General features: G+C 48.7%; 1 protein-coding gene across 1 annotated transcript in view; it reads right to left on the minus strand.

Annotated features, from left to right (window-relative positions):
- Window positions 1-23,969, minus strand: part of LOC135056524 (uncharacterized) — a 169,041-nt gene that overhangs the window by 144,461 nt on the left and 611 nt on the right. The window contains exons 2-6 of the mRNA XM_063961826.1: window positions 12,760-12,900; window positions 12,000-12,191; window positions 11,284-11,362; window positions 11,068-11,165; window positions 4,556-5,327 (exon numbers count right to left, since the gene is read on the minus strand). Of these exons, the coding sequence (XP_063817896.1) occupies window positions 4,556-5,327; window positions 11,068-11,165; window positions 11,284-11,362; window positions 12,000-12,191; window positions 12,760-12,837 (1,219 nt within the window). The 5' untranslated portion in view covers window positions 12,838-12,900. The remainder of the gene's footprint in view (window positions 1-4,555; window positions 5,328-11,067; window positions 11,166-11,283; window positions 11,363-11,999; window positions 12,192-12,759; window positions 12,901-23,969) is intronic.

Here is a 23,969-nt window from a genome sequence, read left to right on the forward strand (position 1 = left end):
TCAACACTGGACTTAAGCAAGGGTTACTGGCAAATCCCACTTACCAAAGAAGCCCAGGAGCATTCTGCCTTCATCACGCCCATAGGGCTCTTTGAGTGTACAACCATGCTTTTCGGGATGAAGAACGCCTCTGCCACATTCCAGCGAATGGTAAATGACCTACTGGAGGGGTGTCAAGACTTTGCACAAGCCTACCTCGACGATATCGCCATCTTCAGCCATACCTGGGCAGACCATTTACCTCTTGTGGCAGAAGTGCTCAAAAGGATCAGACAGGCCGGGCTCACCATTCGCCCAGATAAATGTCAGAAGGGGATGGCTGAAGTTCAGTACCTAGGACATCTGGTTGGAGGAGATTCTATTAGACCTGGTGGTCTTCAGTATGCCGACTGATGGGATCCCGGCGCACAGTATACCGGCGCCAGGATCCCGACAGCCGGCATACCGACACTTATTCTCCCTCGTGGGGGTCCACGACCCCCCTGGAGGGAGAATAAAATAGTGTGGCGCGCGTAGCGCGCCACCGTGCCCGTAGCGTGGCGAGCGCAGCGAGCCCGCGAGGGGCTCATTTGCGCTCGCCACACTGTCGGTAAGCCGGCGGTCGGGCTCCCGGCGCCGGTATGCTGGTCGCCGGGAGCCCGACCGCCGGCATATCGTAGTGAACCCATTAGACCAGAACCGGCAAAGGTGGAGGCTATTGTCAACTGGCCCCGACCTGTCAACCAGAAGCAAGTGCGGGCCTTCCTTGGAGTTGCTGGCTATTACAGAAAATTCATACCCCATTACAGCACCATGGCCAAGGCTCTAACGGACTTGACCAAAAAGAGATATGCTCGGAAGATCGAATGGACTGTTGAGCAAGCCTTCAACATCTTAAAAGACACACTGACTCGAGCCCCAGTGTTGGCTGCCCCTGACAACAATAAAAAGTTTATTGTGCAGACAGATGCTTCGGGGTGTGGACTTGGGGCAGTGTTGTGCCAGGTGGGAGAAGATGGTAGGGAACACCCAATTGTGTATCTATCTCGTAAGCTAGCTGACCAAGAGATAGCCTATGCCACTATTGAGAAGGAGTGTCTAGCCATAGTCTGGGCCTTAAAGAAACTACAACCTTATCTCTATGGTAAAGAATTCACTGTTATTACTGACCATAACCCGTTAAATTGGCTAAACAGAACCTCGGAGGAAAATGGGAGGTTGTTGAGATGGAGTTTGGCATTACAGGATTTCAACTTTTCCATTTCTCACAAAAAGGGACGAGACCATCACAACGCTGAAGAGTTATCAAGACGTGAGGAAACAAATGCCAAACTTCGCAGACCTTCGTGCCGAGACGACAGTCAGGACTACGACATTGGGATCATGCCTGTCTCCTCGATTTAAGAAGGGGAAGGTATGTGAGGAGACCAGGGAAAGTGATGTCTAGGGCTTGCCTTCATGTTAAAAAGGAAAGAGTTAATCCTATGGCCTGAGTTCTTAAATTGAAGCCCTCAGTCTGCAGAAGTCACACACAGGAAGTATCCCAGAAGAAGACAGCAAGGGAGTGTACCTTTTAGAAAAGCCCTCCTCCTTCCCCTTTGGAAAGACTGATAGCATGATCCACCAATCAGAAAGGATGAGAGAGAAAGAACCAGCAAGGGAGAATTGTGGGAGTGAGGAAGTTGCTAGGAGAAAGAGACTGTGTGTGTTGAGGTGATGGGACACAGCTAGAATCACTGGAGGTTGGGGTGTCGTCCCCTCTCAGTGTCCTCAGCCACTCTGTGTGCCCTGCTACAGCTGTCATTGCTGTCCAGGACTGGAGGAGATATAGAGCAGCTGGTAAGGACTTTGTTGAACTCTGAGTGGACATTATTATTATAATCCTGCTTGCTGGTCACTGGATTTCTGGGTCTCCCTGAATAAATATCACCTAGTTTTCATTGTAACCGGCTTCACTGTGTGATCCCTGAACCCCAGGATACCCAGGTCACCCGGTATCCTCACAGATGGGACTGGCAATGCTGGAAGCAGTGCTGCTGCAAAACAGGTCAGAGCAGGAAACTTTATAAGACAGGCTGAACCGGAGTTGCTGGGAGCAGTAGTGCTGCAGAGCGGATCACAGCACGAGACTTTATTAGTGAGTCTGGGACTGGTAAAGCTCAGAAGAGTCTCAGAATACCTGAAGACTGTGTCTGTGTATAGAGCTTATACTGTAGTAGGAGACTGAGGAGATGAACACACTATAACATGTGCACATTGCTGAGGAATGCAGGATGCAGCTGCAACACAGAACAGGAAAGAGAATGTCCAGGTAAATGAGCTTTGGATAATTAGCAGGAACTTGCACATGTAGCAGGTGGATAACCTGCAGGATGTGAGAACAGGATCACACTAATGTATCTGTAATCAGTGACGTGCAGGTGGGGCAGCTCTACGCTGAGACACAGGTAATAGCAGGAGCTAGGAACACGGAGACTTAGCTGAGTAGATGTACAAGATTCTCAGGGATAATCTGTAGCTTGGAAAGCGTAGCAGCCCTGATACTTGTACACAGGAAAGTCCAGCAATACTGAGACACTGATATATCACTAGAATTGCAGACTTGCTCCTAGACAGGAGCCATGTTTTCAGCAATGTGACTTATTGCTCTGGTAGTGAGTAAATGGACAGGAAAGGTTTACATAGGAGCTGCAGGTCAGATTGGCTGCCAGAGACAGCTGAGGCATGCAGCACTCTGACTGGAGGACATGCAGTCCACTAACAAGATCCATCATGGCGACGTCCCTGTATCAGCTCAACACGTGCAGCAAGAAAACCTGACCTGCGGAACAGATATGTGATGAATCACTTAGAACATAAAATAAATGTTGACAATCAGACTCCTGACAGAGCGTACTTTTGAATAATGAGGAACTTCATTAGACCACCAACCTTCATACACTAGCCACTAGCCCAACAGTTCCTGTATAGATTTGTAAGTAAAGCAAAAAAACTAGTAACTATGTCTGGAACAAACCAAGTTGCCATGCAAGGGAAGCAAAGACATTTATATTTGTTTCTGTGCAGGGTAAATACTGGATGCTTTTGCAGGTAGCCCACAGCTTTACTTTTACACTGCAAGATAGATGTTAGTTTGAACACACCCCAGCCAAACCTAAATCTCTCTGCACATGTTACATCTGGCCCACCTGCAGTGGAACATGGATTTGCCCAGTTGCTTGCTTTTTTACAAATCAGAAATCAGACCCAGAGTCCTCAACATACCAGTATCCCGACACTGAGATTTGGAGTTTAAAGTTAGCAAGAAAGTACTGAGAAATTAGCCTGGAGTTCCGGCACATTTATTGGAAGGGTCCTCTCCCAAGAAACTAAGGGCCTGCCAATGTTCAGATCAGATAGTCGCCGCCCAGAGAGAGTGAATACCCGCCCCGTGTAAGTCAGCATATGCCATGCGAAAAGCTTTACAAACGCCGGTCAGCTGCAAATCCTACTCCTACAGTGCAATAGAATCAGGCTGATCGGGGCCGGAGCTGACGACACACACCCGCCCTGAAAACGACTGGGAACGCCTGTGTTTTTTCTGACACACCCAGAAAACGGACAGTTACCACCCACAAATGTCCGCATCCTGTCAATCACCTTGCATACGCCTAGCGATCAAAAAAGACGATGGCCTCTTTTGCAGTTTGTACTCGCGCATGTACACTACGACCCATACGCAGACGATCGATAACCATCCGCCTATCGCACAACAGCGATAAAGTCTATATTAGGCCTTAAACCCCTTAGAACAGAAGAACCCCAGTTCTCCAGGCCCAGAGACTGCCATCCATAGTCACCAGAATACAGTCACACACTGTAAAGAAGAGACCATGGCAGAGATGTCTGGAATTCAGCCACCAAATGAGGGAGAAATGAGCCTGAGGTGAGAGACAATGACCTAGGACAGCTGGAGATGTGACCCTTCCCATTTGGATATCAGATATATCTAAAGATCCCTAAAGTAGAACCTTCCGAATTCAACCGCTCTCAGAGGACACAAGTTTTCCCAACAGACGCATGCACTGATGGATCAAAGCTGCCTCTTCCACAGGACCAAGTAAATAAAAGCCCGAATTACCTCCATCTTTTCCTGAGACAGAAAGACTCTATTTAGGGAGATGTGGGTTCAAGAGGGTCATCCTCTGTTACAGGACAAGGCTGTACTTTTTGAAGTTGATAATCCAACCATGAAATATTAACACCAGATAGATCAGAGGAACACAGGACTGAAGAATCTCTGAAGAAGGGGCCTTGATAAGCTCCATTGTACTAATGTAAGGGAATCAGAATTAGACTGGTCAGATCTCTTGGCTTGTACCATGCACTAATATCATGTGAGGAGTAGTCAGAGAGACTAATAGAGGATAATGCTCCTGAGCCAATGTCTGACTCAAATGTCTTCTGACTCCCCCACTGGGCAGAAACATTTCCCTCATTGGTTTGTACCGACAGAGGGTGTAGGATAAGAGACTGTTATAGTCACTGAGCAAGGAGAATATGGGACTCTGTTCTGTAATAAGTGTTTATTACTCACCTGTGCTGGTATATGTAGGGATCTCCTCCTCCTTACACTGCTGATCACCCCTCACATACATCTCTTCTTCTCCCTCTATATCTTCTGCCTTTATATCAGTCACATACGTCTCTTCTTCTCCCTCTGTATCTTCTGCCTTTATATCAGTCACATACGTCTCTTCTTCTCCCTCTATATCTTCTGCCTTTATATCAGTCACATACGTCTCTTCTTCTCCCTCTATATCTTCTGCCTTTATATCAGTCACATACGTCTCTTCTTCTCCCTCTATATCTTCTGCCTTTATATCACCCACATACATCTCTTCTTCTCCCTCTATATCTTCTGCCTTTATATCAGTCACATACGTCTCTTCTTCTCCCTCTGTATCTTCTGCCGTTATATCAGTCACATACGTCTCTTCTTCTCTCTCTGTATCTTCTGCCGTTATATCAGTCACATATGTCTCTTCTTCTCCCTCTATATCTTCTCCCTTTATATCAGTCACATACGTCTCTTCTTCTCCCTCTATATCTTCTGCCTTTATATCAGTCACATACGTCTCTTCTTCTCCCTCTACATCTTCTGTCTTTATATCAGTCACATACGTCTCTTCTTCTCCCTCTATATCTTCTGCCTTTATATCAGTCACATACGTCTCTTCTTCTCCCTCTATATCTTCTGCCTTTATATCAGTCACATACGTCTCTTCTTCTCCCTCTGTATCTTCTGCCTTCATATCAGTCACATACGTCTCTTCTTCTCCGTCTATATCTTCAGCCAGATCTTCACTCTAAATAAACCATAAAATAAGATTTTAAACCTACCGGTAAATCTATTTCTCCTAGTCCGTAGAGGATGCTGGGGACTCCGTAAGGACCATGGGGTATAGATGGGCTCCGCAGGAGATAGGGCACCTAAAAAGAACTTTGACTATGGGTGTGCACTGGCTCCTCCCTCTATGCCCCTCCTCCAGACCTCAGTTAGAGAACTGTGCCCAGAGGAGATGGCCAATACAAGGCAGGATTTAGCAATCCAAGGGCAAGATTCATACCAGCCCACACCAATCATACCATGTAACCTGGAACATACATAACCAGTTAACAGTATGAACAAAAACGACAGTAACGGTCCAAGACCGATGTCAACTGTAACATAACCCTTATGTAAGCAACAACTATGTACAAGTCTTGCAGAGTTTCCGCACTGGGACGGGCGCCCAGCATCCTCTACGGACTAGGAGAAATAGATTTACCGGTAGGTTTAAAATCTTATTTTCTCTTACGTCCTAGAGGATGCTGGGGACTCCGTAAGGACCATGGTGTTTATACCAAAGCATCCAATCGGGCGGGAGAGTGCGTATGACTCTGCAGCACCGACTGAGCAAACGCTAGGTCCTCATCAGCCAGGGTATCAAACTTGTAGAATTTAGCAAAAGTGTTTGACCCCGACCAAGTCGCCTCTCGGCAAAGTTGTAATGCTGAGACGCCTCGGGCAGCCGCCCAAGAAGAGCCCACCTTCCTAGTGGAATGGGCCTTAACCGAATTTGGTACCGGCAATCCAGCCGTAGAGTGAGCCTGCTGAATCGTATTACAGATCCAGCGAGCAATAGTCTGCTTCGAAGCAGGTGCGCCAATCTTATTGGCTGCATACAGGACAAACAGAGCCTCTGTTTTCCTAATTCTAGCCGTCCTGGCTACATAAATCTTTACGGCCCTGACTACGTCCAGGGATCTGGAATCCTCCAGGTCACTTGTAGCCACAGGCACCACAATAGGTTGATTCATATGGAACGAAGAAACCACTTTAGGCAAAAATTGCGGACGTGTCCTCAATTCAGCTCGATCCACATGAAAAATCAAAGTAGGGGCTCTTGTGTGACAAAGCCGCCAATTCTGACACTCGCATTGCTGATGCCAAGGCCAACAACATGACCACCTTCCAGGTAAGAAATTTCAACTCAACCTTGTTAAGCGGTTCAAACCAGTGTAATTTTAGGAACTGCAACACCACGTTCAGGTCCCATGGTGCCACTGGAGGCACAAAAGGGGGCTGGATGTGCAGCACTCCCTTTACAAACGTCTGGACTTCTGGAAGAGAAGCCAATTCCTTCTGAAAGAAAATTGAGAGGGCCGAAATCTGTACCTTAACGGAGCCTAATTTCAGGCCCATATCCACTCCTGTCTGTAGGAAGTGGAGAAGACGACCCAGATAAAAATCTTCCGTAGGTGCATTCTTGGTCTCACACCAAGACACATACTATCGTCAGATACGGTGATAATGTTTTACAGTCACCTCCTTCCTAGCCTTTATTAAGGTAGGGATGACCTCTTCCGGAATCCCCTTTTCCGCTAGGATTCGGCGTTCAACCGCCATGCCGTCAAACGTAACCGTGGTAAGTCTTGAAATACACAAGGCTCCTGCTGCAACAGATCTTCCCTCAGAGGAAGAGGCCAGGGATCTCCTGTGAGCATCTCTTGTAGATTCGAGTACCATGCCCTTCGAGGCCAGTCTGGGACAACGAGTATCGTCTGTACTCTTCTTCGTCTTATGATCCTCAACACTTTTGTGATGAGAGGAAGAAACACGTAGACCGATTAGAACACCCACGGTGTTACCAGAGCGTCTAATGCTACTGCCTGAGGGTCCCGACACCTGGCGCAATACCTCCGAAGTTTTTAGTTGAGGCGTGACGCCATCATGTCTATTTGAGGAGTTCCCCAAAGACGTGTTACGTCTGCAAAGACTTCTTGATAAAGACCCCACTCTCCTGGATGGAGATCGTGTCTGCTGAGGAAGTCTGCTTCCCAGTTGTCCACTCCCGGAATGAAGACAGCCGACAGAGCGCTTATGTGATTTTCCGCCCAGCGAAGAATCCTGGTGGCTTCCGCCATCGCGACTCTGCTTCTTGTCCCGCCTTTGCGGTTCACATGCGCCACTGCTGTGACATTGTCTGATTGAATCAGAACCGGTAGGTTTCGAAGAAAACTCTCCGCTTGTCGAAGGCCATTGTAAATGGCCCTGAGTTCCAACACATTGATGTGTAGACTGGACTCCTGGTCTGACCAAAGACCCTGAAATTTTTTTTCCTGTGTGACCGCTCCCCATCCTCGGAGGCTCGCGTCCGTGGTAACCAGGATCCAATCCTGAATTCCGAACCTGCGACCCTCCAGGAGGTGAGCACTTTGCAACCACCATAGGAGGGACACTCTGGTCCCTGGGGACAGAGTTATTTCCGATGTAAGTGCAGATGAGACCCAGACCACTTGTCCAGAAGGTCCCATTGAAAAGTCCTTGCATGGAACCTTCCAAAGGGAATGGCCTCGTAGGCCACCGCCATTTTCCCCAGAACTCGAGTGCATTGGTGAACTGACACCCTTTTCGGTTTTAGCAGGTCTCTGTCCATGTTCTGGATGTCTTGGGCTTTCTCTACTGGGAGAAAGACCTTCATTTGTTCCGTATCCAGTATCATACCTAGGAAAGGTAATCGAGTTGTCGGAATCAACTGTGACTTCGGTAGATTTAGAATCCAACCGTGTTGCTGGAGCACTCTCAGAGAGAGCGCCACACTGCTCAGCAATTTCTCCCTTGATCTCGCCTTTATCAGGAGATCGTCCAAGTATGGGATAATTGTGACTCCATGCTTGCGCAGGACCACCATCATTTCCGCCATTATCTTGGTGAAAATCCTCGGGGCCGTGGAGAGTCCAAACGGCAACGTCTGAAATTGGTAATGACAATCCTGTACAGCGAATCTCAGGTAATCCTGATGGGGGGCATATATGGGGACATGAAGGTACGCATCCTTTATGTCCAGAGACACCATAAACTCCCCCTACTCCATGTTGGCTATTATCGCTCTGAGAGATTCCATTTTGAATTTGAATCTTTTTATGTACAGGTTTAGGGATTTCAGATTCAAAATAGGTCTGACCGAACCGTCCGGTTTCGGGACCACAAATAGGGTTGAATAGTAACCTCTTCCCTGCTGGTGCAGGGGAACCTTGATTATCACTTGCTGTATACACAGCGTTTGAATTGCAGCTAACACTACATCCCTTTCCGATGTGGAAGCTGGTAGCGCCGATTTGAAAAATCGGCGCGGGGGCACCTCCTCGAATTCCAGTATGTAACCCTGGGAAACTATTTCCAACACCCAGGGATTCAGGTCCAAACTGACCCAGCCTGACTGAAAAGTCAAAGACGTGCCCCCACCGGTGCGGACTCCCTCAGGGGAGTCCCAGCGTCATGCTGTGGTTTTTGAAGCAGCCGGGGAGGACTTTTGTTCCTGGGCACCTGCCGAAGCAGGTGCTCTCTTGCCTCTGCCCTTTCCTCTGGCGAGGAAAGAGGATCCCCGACCTCTTTTGGACTTGTGCGACCGAAAGGACTGCATCTGATAGGGTGTTACTTTCTTTTGCTGTTGGGGAATATATGGCAAAAAATGTGATTTACCTGCTGTAGCTGTGGAAACCAGGTCCGTCAGCCCATCCCCAAACAATACATCACCCTTATAGGGTAGTACTTCCATATGTTTCTTGGAATCCGCATCACCCGTCCATTGGGGAGTCCATAAGGATCTTCTCGCTGAGACAGACATGGCATTGGCCCTAGAAGCTAGCAATCCAATGTCCCTTTGAGCATCCCTCATAAATAAGACTGCGTCTTTAATATGAGCTAGAGTTAGGAATATAGTATCCTTATCCCTATTATCAAATTGATCTGTCAGCTCATCTGTCCAAGCTGCAATTGCGCTACACACCCATGCCGACGCAATTGTCGGTCTTAGCACAGCACCTGTATGAGAATAAATACACTTTAATGTAGTTTCTTGCCTGCGATCTGCAGGGTCCTTAAGGGCCGCTGTGTCAGGAGACGGTAGCGCCACCTTCTTGGACAAGCGCGTTAGGGCCTTGTCCACAGTGTGGGATGATTCCCAAATCTCCCTGTCCGGTTTACGGAAAGGGTATGCCATATAAATTCTTTTGGGGATCTGCGGTCTCTTATCCGGAGTCTCCCAAGCTTTTCCAATGAATTCATTTAATTCATGAGATGTGGGAAAGTTCATAATCTGTTTCTTTTCCTTAAACATGTGTACCCTTGTGTCGGGGACCGAGGGTTCATCCACAATATGCAACACATCCCTTATTGCCACAATCATACACTGAATGGTTTTAGTCACCCTAGGGTGCAATTTTACTTGGTCATAGTCGACACTGGAATCAGAATCCGTGTCGGTAGTAGTGTCTTGTGTTAAGGGACGCTTTTGGGACCCCGACGGGCCCTGAGGATTGACCTCCTGATGTTCCCCCTAAATCAGCCTTATTAAGCCTTTTATGTAAAGATGCCACACTTGCATTCAACATATGCCACATGTCCATCCAATCTGGAGTCGGCACAGCCGACGGGGACACACCGCTCATTTGCTCCACCTCCTCCTTGGAGAAGCCTTCCGCCTCAGACTTGTCTACATACACAGGGATTAACCTATAAGGGGACAAAACCCCAACCAGGTCCTAAGGAGAGACAGAGAAGGAGTATGTTCAGATAGCGCTTTTTATATATATTATTCCAATTCTCACTCACTGCGTCGCTAATGTGCCCCCCTCCTCTTTTTTCCAGCCTGTGAAGTTCAGCAGGGGAGAGACCAGGGAGCCAGCGTTTTCCTCATGCAGCCTCTGTGTAGAAAATGGCGCTGGTTAGTGCTGAGGATCAAGCCCGGCCCACCCGACGGCGGGCTTCGGTCCCAGTGATTTTTCAATAAAATGGCGGGGGATCGTGGATTTACTGCCTCCGCAGTCTAATCCAACTATATTTGTGCCCAAATGTGAGGTTTATTGCTGCCCAGGGCGCCCCCCCCCTGCGCCCTGCACCCTTCAGTGCTGCTCTGTGTGTGTGTGTGACTGGGAGCACTGGCGTGCAGCTTACCGCTGCGCGCCTTACCTCATGAAGATCTGATGTCTTCTGCCGCCTAAGATGTCTTCTGCCTTCTTTATCCGGCTTCTATCTTCGGCATCTGTGAGGAGGACGGCGGCGCGGCTCCGGGACGAACCCCAGGTGAGACCTGTGTTCCGACTCCCTCTGGAGCTAATGGTGTCCAATAGCCTTAGAAGCAGAGCCCAACTCGACAAGCCAGCTCTGCTTCTCTCTCCTCGGTCCCACGATGTAGGGAGCCTGTTGCCAGCAGGACTCCCTGAAAATAAAAAAACCTAACAAAATTCTTTTTCCACAGAAAACTCTGGAGAGCTCTCTGCAGTGCACCCATTCTCCTTTGGGCACAAGATCTAACTGAGGTCTGGAGGAGGGGCATAGAGGGAGGAGCCAATGCACACCCATAGTCAAAGTTTTTATTAGGTGCCCTATCTCCTGCGTAGCCCGTCTATACCCCATGGTCCTTACGGAGTCCCCAGCATCCTCTAGGACGTAAGAGAAAATAACGTGTGATTGCATATCCGTGTTTAAAACACACAGCTGCTCTACAGATCATATAGTGACAGTCTCTTTGATATACTGTTGAGATCGCAATTCCCACCTACCTGATCCTCCTGTGGGATCCTGTGATTCTCCTCTGTACAATCCTGGGAATACAGAGGACGGGGACATCTCTCTGGGGTATCTCTGTTACTAGGCCCATCTGTAGGAGACACACAGTGACTGAGTACAGTGTATATATGTGATTATCAGATAATGTGTGTATATAGGGGCCCCCATACCTGCTCTCCCCTGTACAATGCATGACAGTCTCCTCTTACCCAGTGATGTGAGGGGCCGGTGATTCTCCATCATCACGTCCTTATACAGACCCCTGTGTTCCTCTATATACTCCCCCTCCTGCATGGAGACATAGACATTGACATCCTGACACCTTATAGGAACCTGACACACACAGTGATACAGTCATCACCCAGACACATCCCCTGGTGTTACTGTATAATGTCCCATTCCCAGCAGTCACCTCTCCAGTTATCACCCGGACACGTCCCCTGGTGTTACTGTATAATGTCCCATTCCCAGCAGTCACCTCTCCAGTCATCACCCAGACACGTCCCCCGGTGTTACTGTATAATGTCCCATTCCCAGCAGTCACCTCTCCAGTCATCACCCAGACACGTCCCCTGGTGTTACTGTATAATGCCCCATTCCCGGTAGTCACCTTTCCAGTCACCACCCAGACACGTCCCCTGGTGTTACTGTATAATGTCCCATTCCCAGCAGTCACATCTCCAGTCATCACCCGGACACATCCCCTGGTGTTACTGTATAATGTCCCATTCCCAGCAATCACCCAGACACATCCCCTGGTGTTACTGTATAATGTCCCATTCCCAGCAGTCACCTCTCCAGTCATCACCCAGACACATCCCCTGGTGTTACTGTATAATGCCCCATTCCCAGCAGTCACCTCTCCAGTCATCACCCAGACACAACCCCAGGTGTTACTGTATAACATCCCATTCCCAGCAGTCACCTCTCCAGTCAGCAGCTGAATGATCTTGTTGGTGAGTTCCAGAATCTTCTGAGCATTGTGCCTCTCGTGTATCAGTGAGTGAGGTGGAGGCAACGTGATGGGGCTCTGGGTCCTGCTCAGTCCTCCTGACACACGGGGATGGCTGCTGGGTGTCTCAAACTCACTAGATGTCTTCTTCACTACTGTATAATCCTGTTTATTGGGGAAAAGGTTCATTAAAAAGTCAAAATGAACCTAACCAAAATGGAGCTGTGTTTTTTTAAAAGTGTGTATTTTACCTAAGAATTGTGTAAACTAGAGACACAATGCTTACCCTACCTTTACCCTCTCACTATATCAATGAAAGTATAGGATATAGATATAAGTAATGTCACTGTGAAACTCCGACACCCCCTCAAATCCTCAATCATGTCCCTGTATTATTACTATAGATATGAGTGACGTCACTGTGATACTTCCAGACTCCCTCACCTCCCCAGTCATGTCCCTGTATTACTATAGATATAATTGATGTCATTGTGATGCTCCCAGTCCCCCTCACCTCCCCAGTCATGTCCCTGTATTATTACTAGAGATATAAGTGATGTCACAGTGACACTCCCAGATCCCCTCACCTCCCCAGTCATGTCCCTGTATTATTACTAGAGATATAAGTGATGTCACAGTGACACTCCCAGATCCCCTCACCTCCCCAGTCATGTCCCTGTATTACTACTATAGATATTAGTGACGTCACAGTGACGCTCCCAAATACCCTCACCTCTCCAGTTAGCATGTAGATGATCTCCAGGGTGATATTTATTATCCTCTCAGTCTTGAGACTTTTGTCAGTGTCCATCTTCAGTGAATCAGTGAGAATACAGAACGTGTGACATGTAATAAAGACTCTGGTATCTCACAGCTGGAGTGATTAGGATAAAAAAAATAATAGATATTATAATAATTCCTTTTCTCGTAGTCCATAGTGGATAATGGGATGACATTAGTACCATGGGGTATAGATCGGGTCCAATGGAGCCTGGCATTTTAAGAAATGAATAGTGTGTGCTGGCTCCTCTCCATACCCCTCCTGCAGACTCAGTTTAGGAAAACTGCGCCTGAGGAGACGCACATACTTTGAGAGAAGGATATAAACACAAAGCGGGGATGTAACGAACCAACATACAACAACAACTAAGATAGCAGAGCAAACCAGAACATAGGAAAGCAACACTAACTATAATAAGGATAGCAACTCTAGCCAAACATGGAACAGGGCCAGTAACAGCAGACCCAATCAAGAACACTTACAACCAGATAAGCAGGAACGAAGCATCGAGGCGGGCGTTCAGTATCAACTACGGACTACGAGAAATGGAATTACGGGCAGGTATTAAATTCCTATTTTCTCTAACGTCCTAGTGGATACTGGGGTGACAGTACCATATGGAAGTCCCAAAGCTCAGAGAACGGGTGGAAGAGTGCTGAGACCCCTGTAAAACCGCCTGACCAAACTGAAGGTCATCTTTGGCCAAGGCGTCGAACCTGTAGAACTTTACCAACGTGTTAGAATCAGACCATGTAGCTGTATGGCACAACTGTAAGGCCGAGACACCCTGGGTAGCCGCCCAGGAAGTACCCACCAACTTTGTGGAGTGGGCCTGAATGGAACTCGGCAGCGGCAGTGCTACCGAAGTATAGGCTTGTTGAATGGTCAACCCGAGCCAACGAGCAATGGATTGCTTAGAAGCAGGATGACCAATTTTGGTGGAATCAAAAAGGACAAAAAGTGAGTCAGATTTTCGATGAGCAGTCCTCTTGACGTAAATCCTCAAAGCACTCACCACATCCAACTGAAGAGTCGGACAACACTGGAACCACAAATGGTTGATTAATGTGAAAAGCCGACATTACTTTCAGCAAAAACTGTGGGCGAGTCCTGAGCTCCGCCGGATCCTTGTGAAATATCAAGTACGGGCTCTTAGAGGAGAAGGCCCCCAAGTCTGATACACGTCTTGCAGAGGCTAAAGCCAGCAACATGACTGTCTTCCACGTCAGGTATTTCAAGTCTACCCTATGCAAGGGTTCAAACCAATCTAACTGGAGAAAGGTCAAGACCACATTGAAATATCACAGAGTCATGGGAGGGACAAAGGGTGGTTGAATGTGCATAACACCCTTTATGAAGGTCTGTACTTCTGGTAGTACTGATAGTGGTTTCTGGAAGAAGATAGAGAGATGAAATCTGAACTTTGATGGAACCTAATCGTAGGCCCACGCCTGCGTGCAGGAAAAGTAGAAAACGGCCAAGTCGAAACTCTGTAGAAGGATATTTTCTACCCTTGCACCAAGAAACATATTTCTTCCAGATACAGTGGTAATGTTTGGATCTAACCACCTTACGGGCCTGGACCATAGTGGATATAACCTTGGATGGGAGACCCTTTCTAGTTAAAATCTCCCTCTCAACTTCCAAGCCATCAAGCATAGCCGCAGTAAGTCTGGATAGACAAACGGTCCTTGTTGAAGAAGGTCCATGAGTAATGGCAGAGGCCAGGGTTCCTCCAGAGACATGGTCAGGAGGTCCGCATATCAGGCCCGTCGAGGCCAATCTGGGGCAATTGGAATTGCCTGAACTTTCCCTTTTGAGTCTTTTTTTGAACTCTTGGAATGAGAGGAAGTGGAGGAAACAGATACACGAACTGGTACGACCACTGTGTTGTCAGGGCGTCCACCGGTGTCGCTTGCGGGTCCCTCGTTCTGGAACAGTAACGACTGAGCTTCCTGTTGAGACGAGAAGCCATCAGGTCTATATGTGGACAACCCGACCGGTGAACCAGTTGTTGAAACACCGGAGGGTGAATGCCCCATTCCCCTGGATGGAGGTCGTGTCTGCTGAGGAAGTCCGCTTCCCAGTTGTCCACTCCTGGAATGAATATGGCTGAGATTGCCCTTGCGTTGGCTTCCGCCCAGAGGAGTATATTTGACACCTCTTGCATTGCGGCCCTGCTTCTTGTTCCTCCTTGCTAGTTGATGTACGCCACTGCCGTGGCATTGTCCGACTTTCCTGGATGGCCTGATCTCAAAGGAGATATGAGGCCTGCGGAAGTGCATTGTAAATTGCCCTGAGTTCCAGGATGTTGATTGGAAGTGCAGATTCCTGATTCGACCACTTCCCCTGGAACTGGGCCCCTTGGGTCACAGTCCCCCAACCCTGGAGGCGGCATCCGTTGTTAGCAGAGTCCAAGGCTGGGTATCAAAACTCCAACCCTCCACAACATTAGAGACTTGTAGCCACCATAACAGGGAGATCCTTGCTTTTGGTGACAGGGTTATACTCTGGTGCATGTGCAGGTGGGATCCTGACCACTTGTCCAACAGATCTAGTTGGAACGGTCGTGCATGGAATTTGCTATACTGTATTGCCTCGTAGGAGGCTACCATCTTGCCCAACAAGCGAATGCAAAGATGAAACGATATCTTGCGTGGTTTTATCACCGAGCGGACCATAGTCTGAACAGTCAAGGCCTTGCCTAACGGAAGGTATACTTTCTGAGATACCGTATCCAGGATCATTCCCAGGAACTGAATTCTCTGAGACAGTTCCAGGTGAGACCTCTGGAAATTTAGGATCCATCCGTGGTCCGTAAGCAGACGAGTAGTCAAGTCGATGCTGTCTAGCAGCTTTTCCCTGGACACCGCCTTTATCAGGAGGTCGTCCAGGTATGGAACTATGTTGACTTCCATCATGCGCAATTGTAGCATCATCTCTGCCAAGACTTTCGTGAATACCCTTGGAGCTGTAGAGAGACCAAAGGGTAAGGCCTGAAACTGGACATGGTGGTCCAGTACAGTGAACCGAAGGTAAGCTTGATGAGGGGGCCATATTGGGGTATGTAGGTATGCATCCTTGATATCCAGGGATACTAGAAACTCCCCATCCTCCAGACCTGATATCACTGCTCTTAGTGATTCCATCTTGAATTTGAACACTCAAAGATAAGGGTTCAGGGATTTGAGGTTCAAGATTGGCCGTAGCGAGCTGTCTGGCTTCAGAACTACAAAGAGACTTGAGTAAAACCCCTTTGTGTGTAGCGGAGGAGATACTGGGACAATAACTCCTGATGAAACCAGTTTTTGAATGGCTTCTTGCAAGGTAACTCTTGCTACAGGTGAAGCTGGTAAGCCTGACTTGAAGTATCTGAGAGGAGGCAGTTCCTGGAATTCCAGCCGGTATCTTTGGGATATGAGATCCCTCACCCAAGGATCCCGGCAGTACTTTGCCCATATGTGGGCGAAGTGTTAAAGGTGAGTACACCCCAAGGTTTATTGAGCGCTACAAAGATATATGTATACTTGTGTTTGTAGGAAGGTCACCCCTATCCTTTGCAGCAGCTCGCCGAATCATTTACACCCAGTGCGCTGGTACATCCCACTTCTCTAAAGGTGAGCACCTACCTGAAAGTCGCTCTGCTGCTGGGGCCAACTGTCACGCGGAGGGCTTCATGGAAGAGGATCTGGAAGCCTGGTCCGAAGTTCCAGCAGCCACTGTTTTACGGGACTTACCGCAAGTTCCTCTAGCAGCATTGGAGGCACCTCTGGCTCTACCTCTGTATCTGGCCACACGAAAGGACTGCAGAGCGGGCCCAGGGTAGGGACGTCTAGCGGGAGGTGCCGCAGACAGAAGATAAGTAGACTTACCTGCCGTTGCCTGAGAAATCCACTTGTTCAGTTTCTCTCCATACAAGGCATCCCCTGTAAAAGGAAGGTTCTCTACCCCTTTTTTGGAGTTGGCATCTGCTGACCATTGTTGCAGCCACAGGGCTCTGGTGCTGATACCACCATAGCCGTGGTATGGCCATTAATGAGACTTAACTCTTTAACAGCCTCACTCATGAAGTTCGCAGCATCTTGTATATGTTGCAATAGTGTAATGATCTCATCTTGAGGTAGTACATACAACCCCTTTATAAAATTGTCACACCATTTTACCATGGCTCTTGAAATCCAGCCGCTAGCTATGGTAGGGCGCTGGGCTACACCCGCTGCAGTATAAATTGAATTGATTTGACAGTTGGGTCTTTGAGAGAGAGAGCCCCATGTACAGGTGGTAGAATTTTACGTGACAGCCTGGACACAGAAGTATCCACTGTTGGTGGGTTTTCCCAAATTTTCCTATCCTCGGTAGGGAAGGGAAAGGAAATTAGTACCCGTTTAGGAGTAATACACTTTTTTGCCAGGATTTACCCACGTCTCTTTTGAAAGGGAATTTAATTCCTTTGAAACAGGGAATGTTGCAGAGGACTTTGGTTTCACATTAAAAAAACAATTCCTCTGCTGGTTCTGCTTCCTTATCTGGAATAGTGAGGATCTCTCTAATAGCATAAATCAGGGCCTCAACTCCTGGGTACAGGGAATCATCCTCGTCCATCTCTGATTCACCCCCATCCAACTCTGGTAAGTCATCAGAGTCAGACTGTAATATCTGTGGCAGAGTGCGTTTATGAGAGACCACCAGGGGGGGCTGAGGAGCCAGTCTGTGGTCAGCAGCAGTAATCATAAAAGTGTCCATGGACTGTTTCAGGGTCTGCCTTTCTTGCTTTGCAGTGGCTAACTCTGAATTTATATTAGTAATCATTGACTTTAATGATTCCAACCGCTCAAGTTCCTGCAAATTACTACCCTGTGAAGGTAGAGAGCATTGGGTACACATTAGAGACCCCTGTGAGGAAGGTGTAAACCTTGCCTTACATGAAGCACACACAGACTTATTCTCAGACATGCTTCAACAGAATCCGCAGAGCTAAATGAGAAAGCACAGTGCAGTGACAACACGTTAGTGAGACAGCACACTTATCCCAGACAGCCCTGAATGGAGTGACACAGAAAAGATTGGGACCAGCACACAATACCTCAGGTCAGAGCAGCGCCCCGCTGGGTATACGTGTAATTTACCTCACCGCAGTATAACCGCTGTCTATATGCTCCCCCCTTCTCTATAAACCCCCTGGTACCAGTACAATTGGTGATTCAGTGGGTCCTGTGGAGGAGGAGTCTCCGCATGCAGCCTGTACTCAGCAGTAGGAAATGGCGCCTTTCAGCTTCTGGTCCCTCTCTCCGGGAAGCCCCACCCCCTCAATGGCAAGCGGTCCCTCTCGTTTAATACTGGCTTATACTCCACATTGTCTAAAAAAAAAAAGAGTGTATAAATAAGAATTTACTCACTGGTAATTCTGTTTCTCGTAGTCCGTAGTGGATGCTGGGAACTCCGTAAGGACCATGGGGAATAGCGGGCTCCGAAGGAGGCTGGGCACTCTAGAAAGATCTTAGACTACCTGGTGTGCACTGGCTCCTCCCACTATGACCCTCCTCCAAGCCTCAGTTAGGTACTGTGCCCGGATGAGCGTACACAATAAGGAAGGATTTTGAATCCCGGGTAAGACTCAAACCAGCCACACCAATCACACCGAACAACTCGTGATATGAAACACAGTTAACAGTATGAAACGATAGAGCCTCTCAACAGATGGCTCAACAATAACCCGATTTAGTTAACAATAACTATGTACAAGTATTGCAGATAAACCGCACTTGGGATGGGCGCCCAGCATCCACTACGGACTACGAGAAACAGAATTACCGGTGAGTAAATTCTTATTTTCTCTAACGTCCTAGTGGATGCTGGGAACTCCGTAAGGACCATGGGGATTATACCAAAGCTCCCAAACGGGCGGGAGAGTGCGGATGACTCTGCAGCACCGAATGAGAGAACTCCAGGTCCTCCTCAGCCAGGGTATCAAATTTATAGAATTTTGCAAACGTGTTTGCCCCTGACCAAGTAGCTGCTCAGCAAAGTTGTAAAGCCGAGACCCCTCGGGCAGCCGCCCAAGATGAGCCCACCTTCCTTGTGGAATGGGCATTGACAGATTTAGGCTGTGGCAGGCCTGCCACAGTATGTGCAAGCTGAATTGTACTACAAATCCAACGAGCAATAGTCTGCTTAGAAGCAGGAGCACCCAGCTTGTTGGGTGCATATAGGATAAACAGCGAGTCAGATTTTCTGACTCCAGCCGTCCTGGAAACATATATTTTCAGGGCCCTGACAACGTCTAGCAACTTGGAGTCCTCCAAATCCTTAGTAGCCGCAGGCACCACAATAGGTTGGTTCAGGTGAAACGCTGACACCACCTTAGGGAGAAACTGGGGACGAGTCCTCAATTCTGCCCTATCCATATGAAAAATCAGATAAGGGCTTTTACATGATAAAGCCGCCAATTCTGACACTCGCCTGGCTGATGCCAGGGCCAATATCATGACCACCTTCCACGTGAGATATTTCAGATCCACGGTTTTTAGTGGCTCAAACCAATGTGATTTCAAGAAATTCAACATCACGTTGAGATCCCACGGTGCCACAGGAGGCACAAATGGGGGCTGAATATGCAGCACTCCCTTCACAAATGTCTGAACTTCAGGTACTGAAGCTAGTTCCTTTTGAAAGAAAATCGACAGAGCCGAGATCTGTACTTTAATGGAGCCTAGTTTTAGGCCCATATTCACTCCTGCTTGCAGGAAATGCAGAAATCGACCCAGTTGAAATTCCTCTGTTGGGGTCTTTTTGGCCTCGCACCATGCAACATATTTCCGCCATATGCGGTGATAATGTTTTGCCGTAACATCTTTCCTGGCTTTAATAAGCGTAGGAATGACTTCCTCCGGAATGCCCTTTTCCTTCAGGATCCGGCGTTCAACCGCCATGCCGTCAAACGCAGCCGCGGTAAGTCTTGGAACAGACAGGGGCCCTGCTGTAGCAGGTCCTGTCTGAGCGGCAGGGACCAAGGGTCCTCTGAGATCATCTCTTGAAGTTCCGGGTACCACGCTCTTCTTGGCCAATCCGGAACCACGAGAATTGTGTTTACTCCTCGCTTTCTTATTATTCTCAGTACCTTTGGTATGAGAGGTAGAGGAGGGAACACATACACTGACCGGTACACCCACGGTGTCACTAGGGCGTCCACCGCTATCGCCTGAGGGTCTCTTGACCTGGCGCAATACTTCTCTAGTTTTTTGTTTATGCGGGACGCCATCATGTCCACCTGTGGACGACCCCATTGATTTACAATCATTTGGAAGACTTCTGGATGAAGTCCCCACTCTCCCGGGTGGAGGTCGTGCCTGCTGAGAAAGTCTGCTTCCCAGTTGTCCACTCCCGGGATGAACACTGCTGACAGTGCTAGTACATGATTCTCCGCCCATCGGAGAATTTTTGTGGCTTCTGCCATCGCCGTCCTGCTTCTTGTGCCGCCCTGTCGATTCACATGGGCGACTGCCGTGATGTTGTCTGACTGGATCAGCACCGGCTGGTGTAGGAGCAGGGATTTTGCTTGACTTAGGGCATTGTAAATGGCCCTTAGTTCCAGAATATTTATGTGAAGGGCAGTCTCCTGACTTGACCATAGTCCCTGGAAATTTCTTCCCTTTGTGACTGCCCCCCAGCCTCGTAGGCTGGCATCCGTGGTCACCAGGACCCAGTCCTGTATGCCGAATCTGCGGCCCTCCAGAAGATGAGCACTGTTCAGCCACCACAGAAGAGACACCCTGGTTCGTGGAGACAGGGTTATTAAACGATGCATCTGAAGATGCGATCCGGACCACTTGTCCAACAGGTTCCACTGAAAGATTCTGGCATGGAACCTGCCGAATGGAATTGCTTCGTAAGAAGCTACCATCTTTCCCAGGACCCGCGTGCAGTGATGCACCGATACCTGTTTTGGTTTTAGGAGGTCTCTGACTAGAGAAGACAACTCCCTGGCTTTCTCCTCCGGGAGAAACACTTTTTTCTGGGCCGTGTCCAGAATCATTCCCAGGAACATTAGACGTGTCGTGGGGACCAGCTGTGACTTTGGGATATTCAGAATCCAACCGTGCTGGCTCAGCACTTCCTGAGATAGTGCTACTCCCACTAACAACTGTTCCTTGGATCGTGCCTTTATTAGGAGATCGTCCAAGTATGGGATAATTAAAACTCCCTTTTTTCGAAGGAGTATCATCATTTCCGCCATAACCTTGGTAAATACCCTCGGTGCCGTGGAGAGTCCAAACGGCAGCGTCTGGAATTGGTAATGGCAATCCTGTACCACAAATCTGAGGTACTCCTGGTGAGAATTGTAAATGGGGACATGCAGGTAAGCATCCTTGATGTCCAGGGATACCATGTAATCCCCCTCGTCCAGGCTTGCAATAACCGCCCTGAGCGATTCCATCTTGAACTTGAATTTTTTTATGTATGTGTTCAAGGACTTCAAATTTAGAATGGGTCTCACCGAACCGTCCGGTTTCGGTACCACAAATAGTGTGGAATAGTAACCCCGGCCTTGTTGAAGTAGGGGTACCTTGATTATCACCTGCTGGGAATACAGCTTGTGAATTGCCGCTAGCACTGCCTCCCTGTCTGAGGGAGCAATCGGCAAGGCGGATTTTAGGAAACGGCGGGGTGGAATCGCCTCGAATTCCAGCCTGTATCCCTGAGATACTATTTGAAGGATCCAGGGATCCACCTGTGAGCGAACCCACTGATCGCTGAAATTCCTGAGGCGGGCCCCCACCGTACCTGGCTCCGCTTGTGAAGCCCCACCGTCATGCGGCGGACTTGGAAGAGGAAGCGGGGGAGGACTTTTGTTCCTGGGAACCTGCTGTTTGCTGCAGCCTTTTTCCCCTGCCTCTGCCTCTTGACAGAAAGGACCCTCCTTTTCCCCGCTTGTTTTTCTGGGATCGAAAGGACTGAACCTGATAAAATGGCGCCTTCTTAGGCTGTGAGGGGACATGGGGTAAAAATGCTGACTTCCCAGACGTTGCTGTGGAAACTAGGTCGGAGAGACCATCCCCAAATAATTCCTCCCCTTTATAAGGCAAAACTTCCATGTGCCTTTTGGAATCTGCATCTCCAGTCCACTGGCGAGTCCATAAGCATCTCCTAGCAGAGATAGATAGTGCACTTACTTTAGATGCCAGCCGGCAGATTTCCCTCTGTGCATCTCTCATGTATAAGACTGAGTCTTTTATATGGTCAATTGTTAACAGGATCGTGTCTCTGTCTAGTGTGTCAATATTTTCTGACAGGTTATCTGACCACGCAGCGGCAGCACTGCACATCCAAGCTGACGCAATTGCTGGTCTGAGTATAATGCCTGAGTGTGTATATACAGACTTCAGGATCGCCTCCTGCCTTCTATCAGCAGGTTCCTTAAGGGCGGCCGTATCATGGGACGGTAGTGCCACCTTTTTTGACAAACGTGTGAGCGCTTTATCCACCCTCGGGGGTGTTTCCCAACGTAACCTATCCTCTGGCGGGAAAGGGAACGCCATTAGTAATTTCTTAGGAATCACCAATTTCTTATCAGGGGAAGCCCACACTTCTTCACACACTTCATTTAATTCATCTGACGGGGGAAAAACTACAGGTAGTTTTTTCTCCCCAAACATAATACCCTTTTTTGTGGTACCTGGATGTAAATCAGAAATATTTAACACCTCTTTCATTGCCTCAATCATGCAGCGAATGGCCTTAACGGGCATTAAATTTGACTCATCGTCGTCGACACTGGCGTCAGTATCCGTGTCGACATCTACTTGTGCCACCTGAGATAACGGGCGTTTTAGAGCCCCTGATGACTTTTGAGACCCTTGGACAGGCACGAGCTGAAGACTCGGCTGTCCCACAGTCGGCATGTCGTCAAATTTTTTATGTAAGGAGTCTATACGTGCACTCATTTCTTGCCATAATACCATCCACTCAGGTGTCTGCCCCGCAGGGGGTGACATCTCTGCTAAAGGCATCTGCTCCCCCTCCACATCATTATCCTCCTCAAACATGTCGACACAGCCGTACCGACACACTCCACACACACAGGGAATGCTCAAATAGAGGACAGGACCCACAAAAGCCCTTTGGGGGGACAGAGTAAGAGTATGCCAGCACACACCAGAGCGCTATATATATACAGGGACTAACTGAGTTATGTCCCTAATAGCTGCTTATACTGTATACAGTGCCAATTTAGTGCCCCCCCTCTCTTTTCCCTCTTACTGTACTGTAGAAATGCAGGGAAGAGCCAGGGAGCTTCCTTCCAGCCGAGCTGTGAGGGAAAAATGGCGCCAGTGTGCTGAGGAGATAGGCTCCGCCCCTTTTTCGCGGCCTATTCTCCCGCTTTTTTTGGGATTCTGGCAGGGGTATTTACCTCATATATAGCCCCAGGGGCTATATATTGAGGTATTTTAGCCAGCCAAGGTGTTTTTATTGCTGCCTCAGGGCGCCCCCCCCCAGCGCCCTGCACCCTCAGTGACCGGAGTGTGAAGTGTGTATGAGGAGCAATGGCGCACAGCTGCAGTGCTGTGCGCTACCTTGGTGAAGACAGGATGTCTTCATGCCGCCGATTTTCCGGACCATCTTCCTGCTTCTGGCTCTGTAAGGGGGACGGCGGCGCGGCTCCGGGACCGAACATCAAGGCTGGGCCTGCGGTCGATCCCTCTGGAGCTAATGGTGTCCAGTAGCCTAAGAAGCCCAATCCGGCTGCAAGCAGGCGAGTTCGCTTCTTCTCCCCTTAGTCCCTCGCTGCAGTGAGCCTGTTGCCAGCAGGTCTCACTGAAAAAAACAAATTCTAAGACTATAACTTTCTAAGAGCTCAGGAGAGCCCCTAGTGTGCATCCAACCTCGGCCGGGCACGAAATCTAACTGAGGCTTGGAGGAGGGTCATAGTGGGAGGAGCCAGTGCACACCAGGTAGTCTAAGTTCTTTCTAGAGTGCCCAGCCTCCTTCGGAGCCCGCTATTCCCCATGGTCCTTACGGAGTTCCCAGCATCCACTAGAACGTTAGAGAAAACCCTTTTTAGTATATATCACCAGTGTGGGGTCCGCAGCGGGCACCACAGCCCGTAGCAAGGTGACCGCTGCCCCTTCATGCCGCCTTGTTCACCGGGGACCCGCTAACAAGGA

The sequence above is a fragment of the Pseudophryne corroboree genome, chromosome 3, assembly GCF_028390025.1.
Source record: "Pseudophryne corroboree isolate aPseCor3 chromosome 3, aPseCor3.hap2, whole genome shotgun sequence".
In the NCBI taxonomy this organism is placed as follows: domain Eukaryota; kingdom Metazoa; phylum Chordata; class Amphibia; order Anura; family Myobatrachidae; genus Pseudophryne; species Pseudophryne corroboree.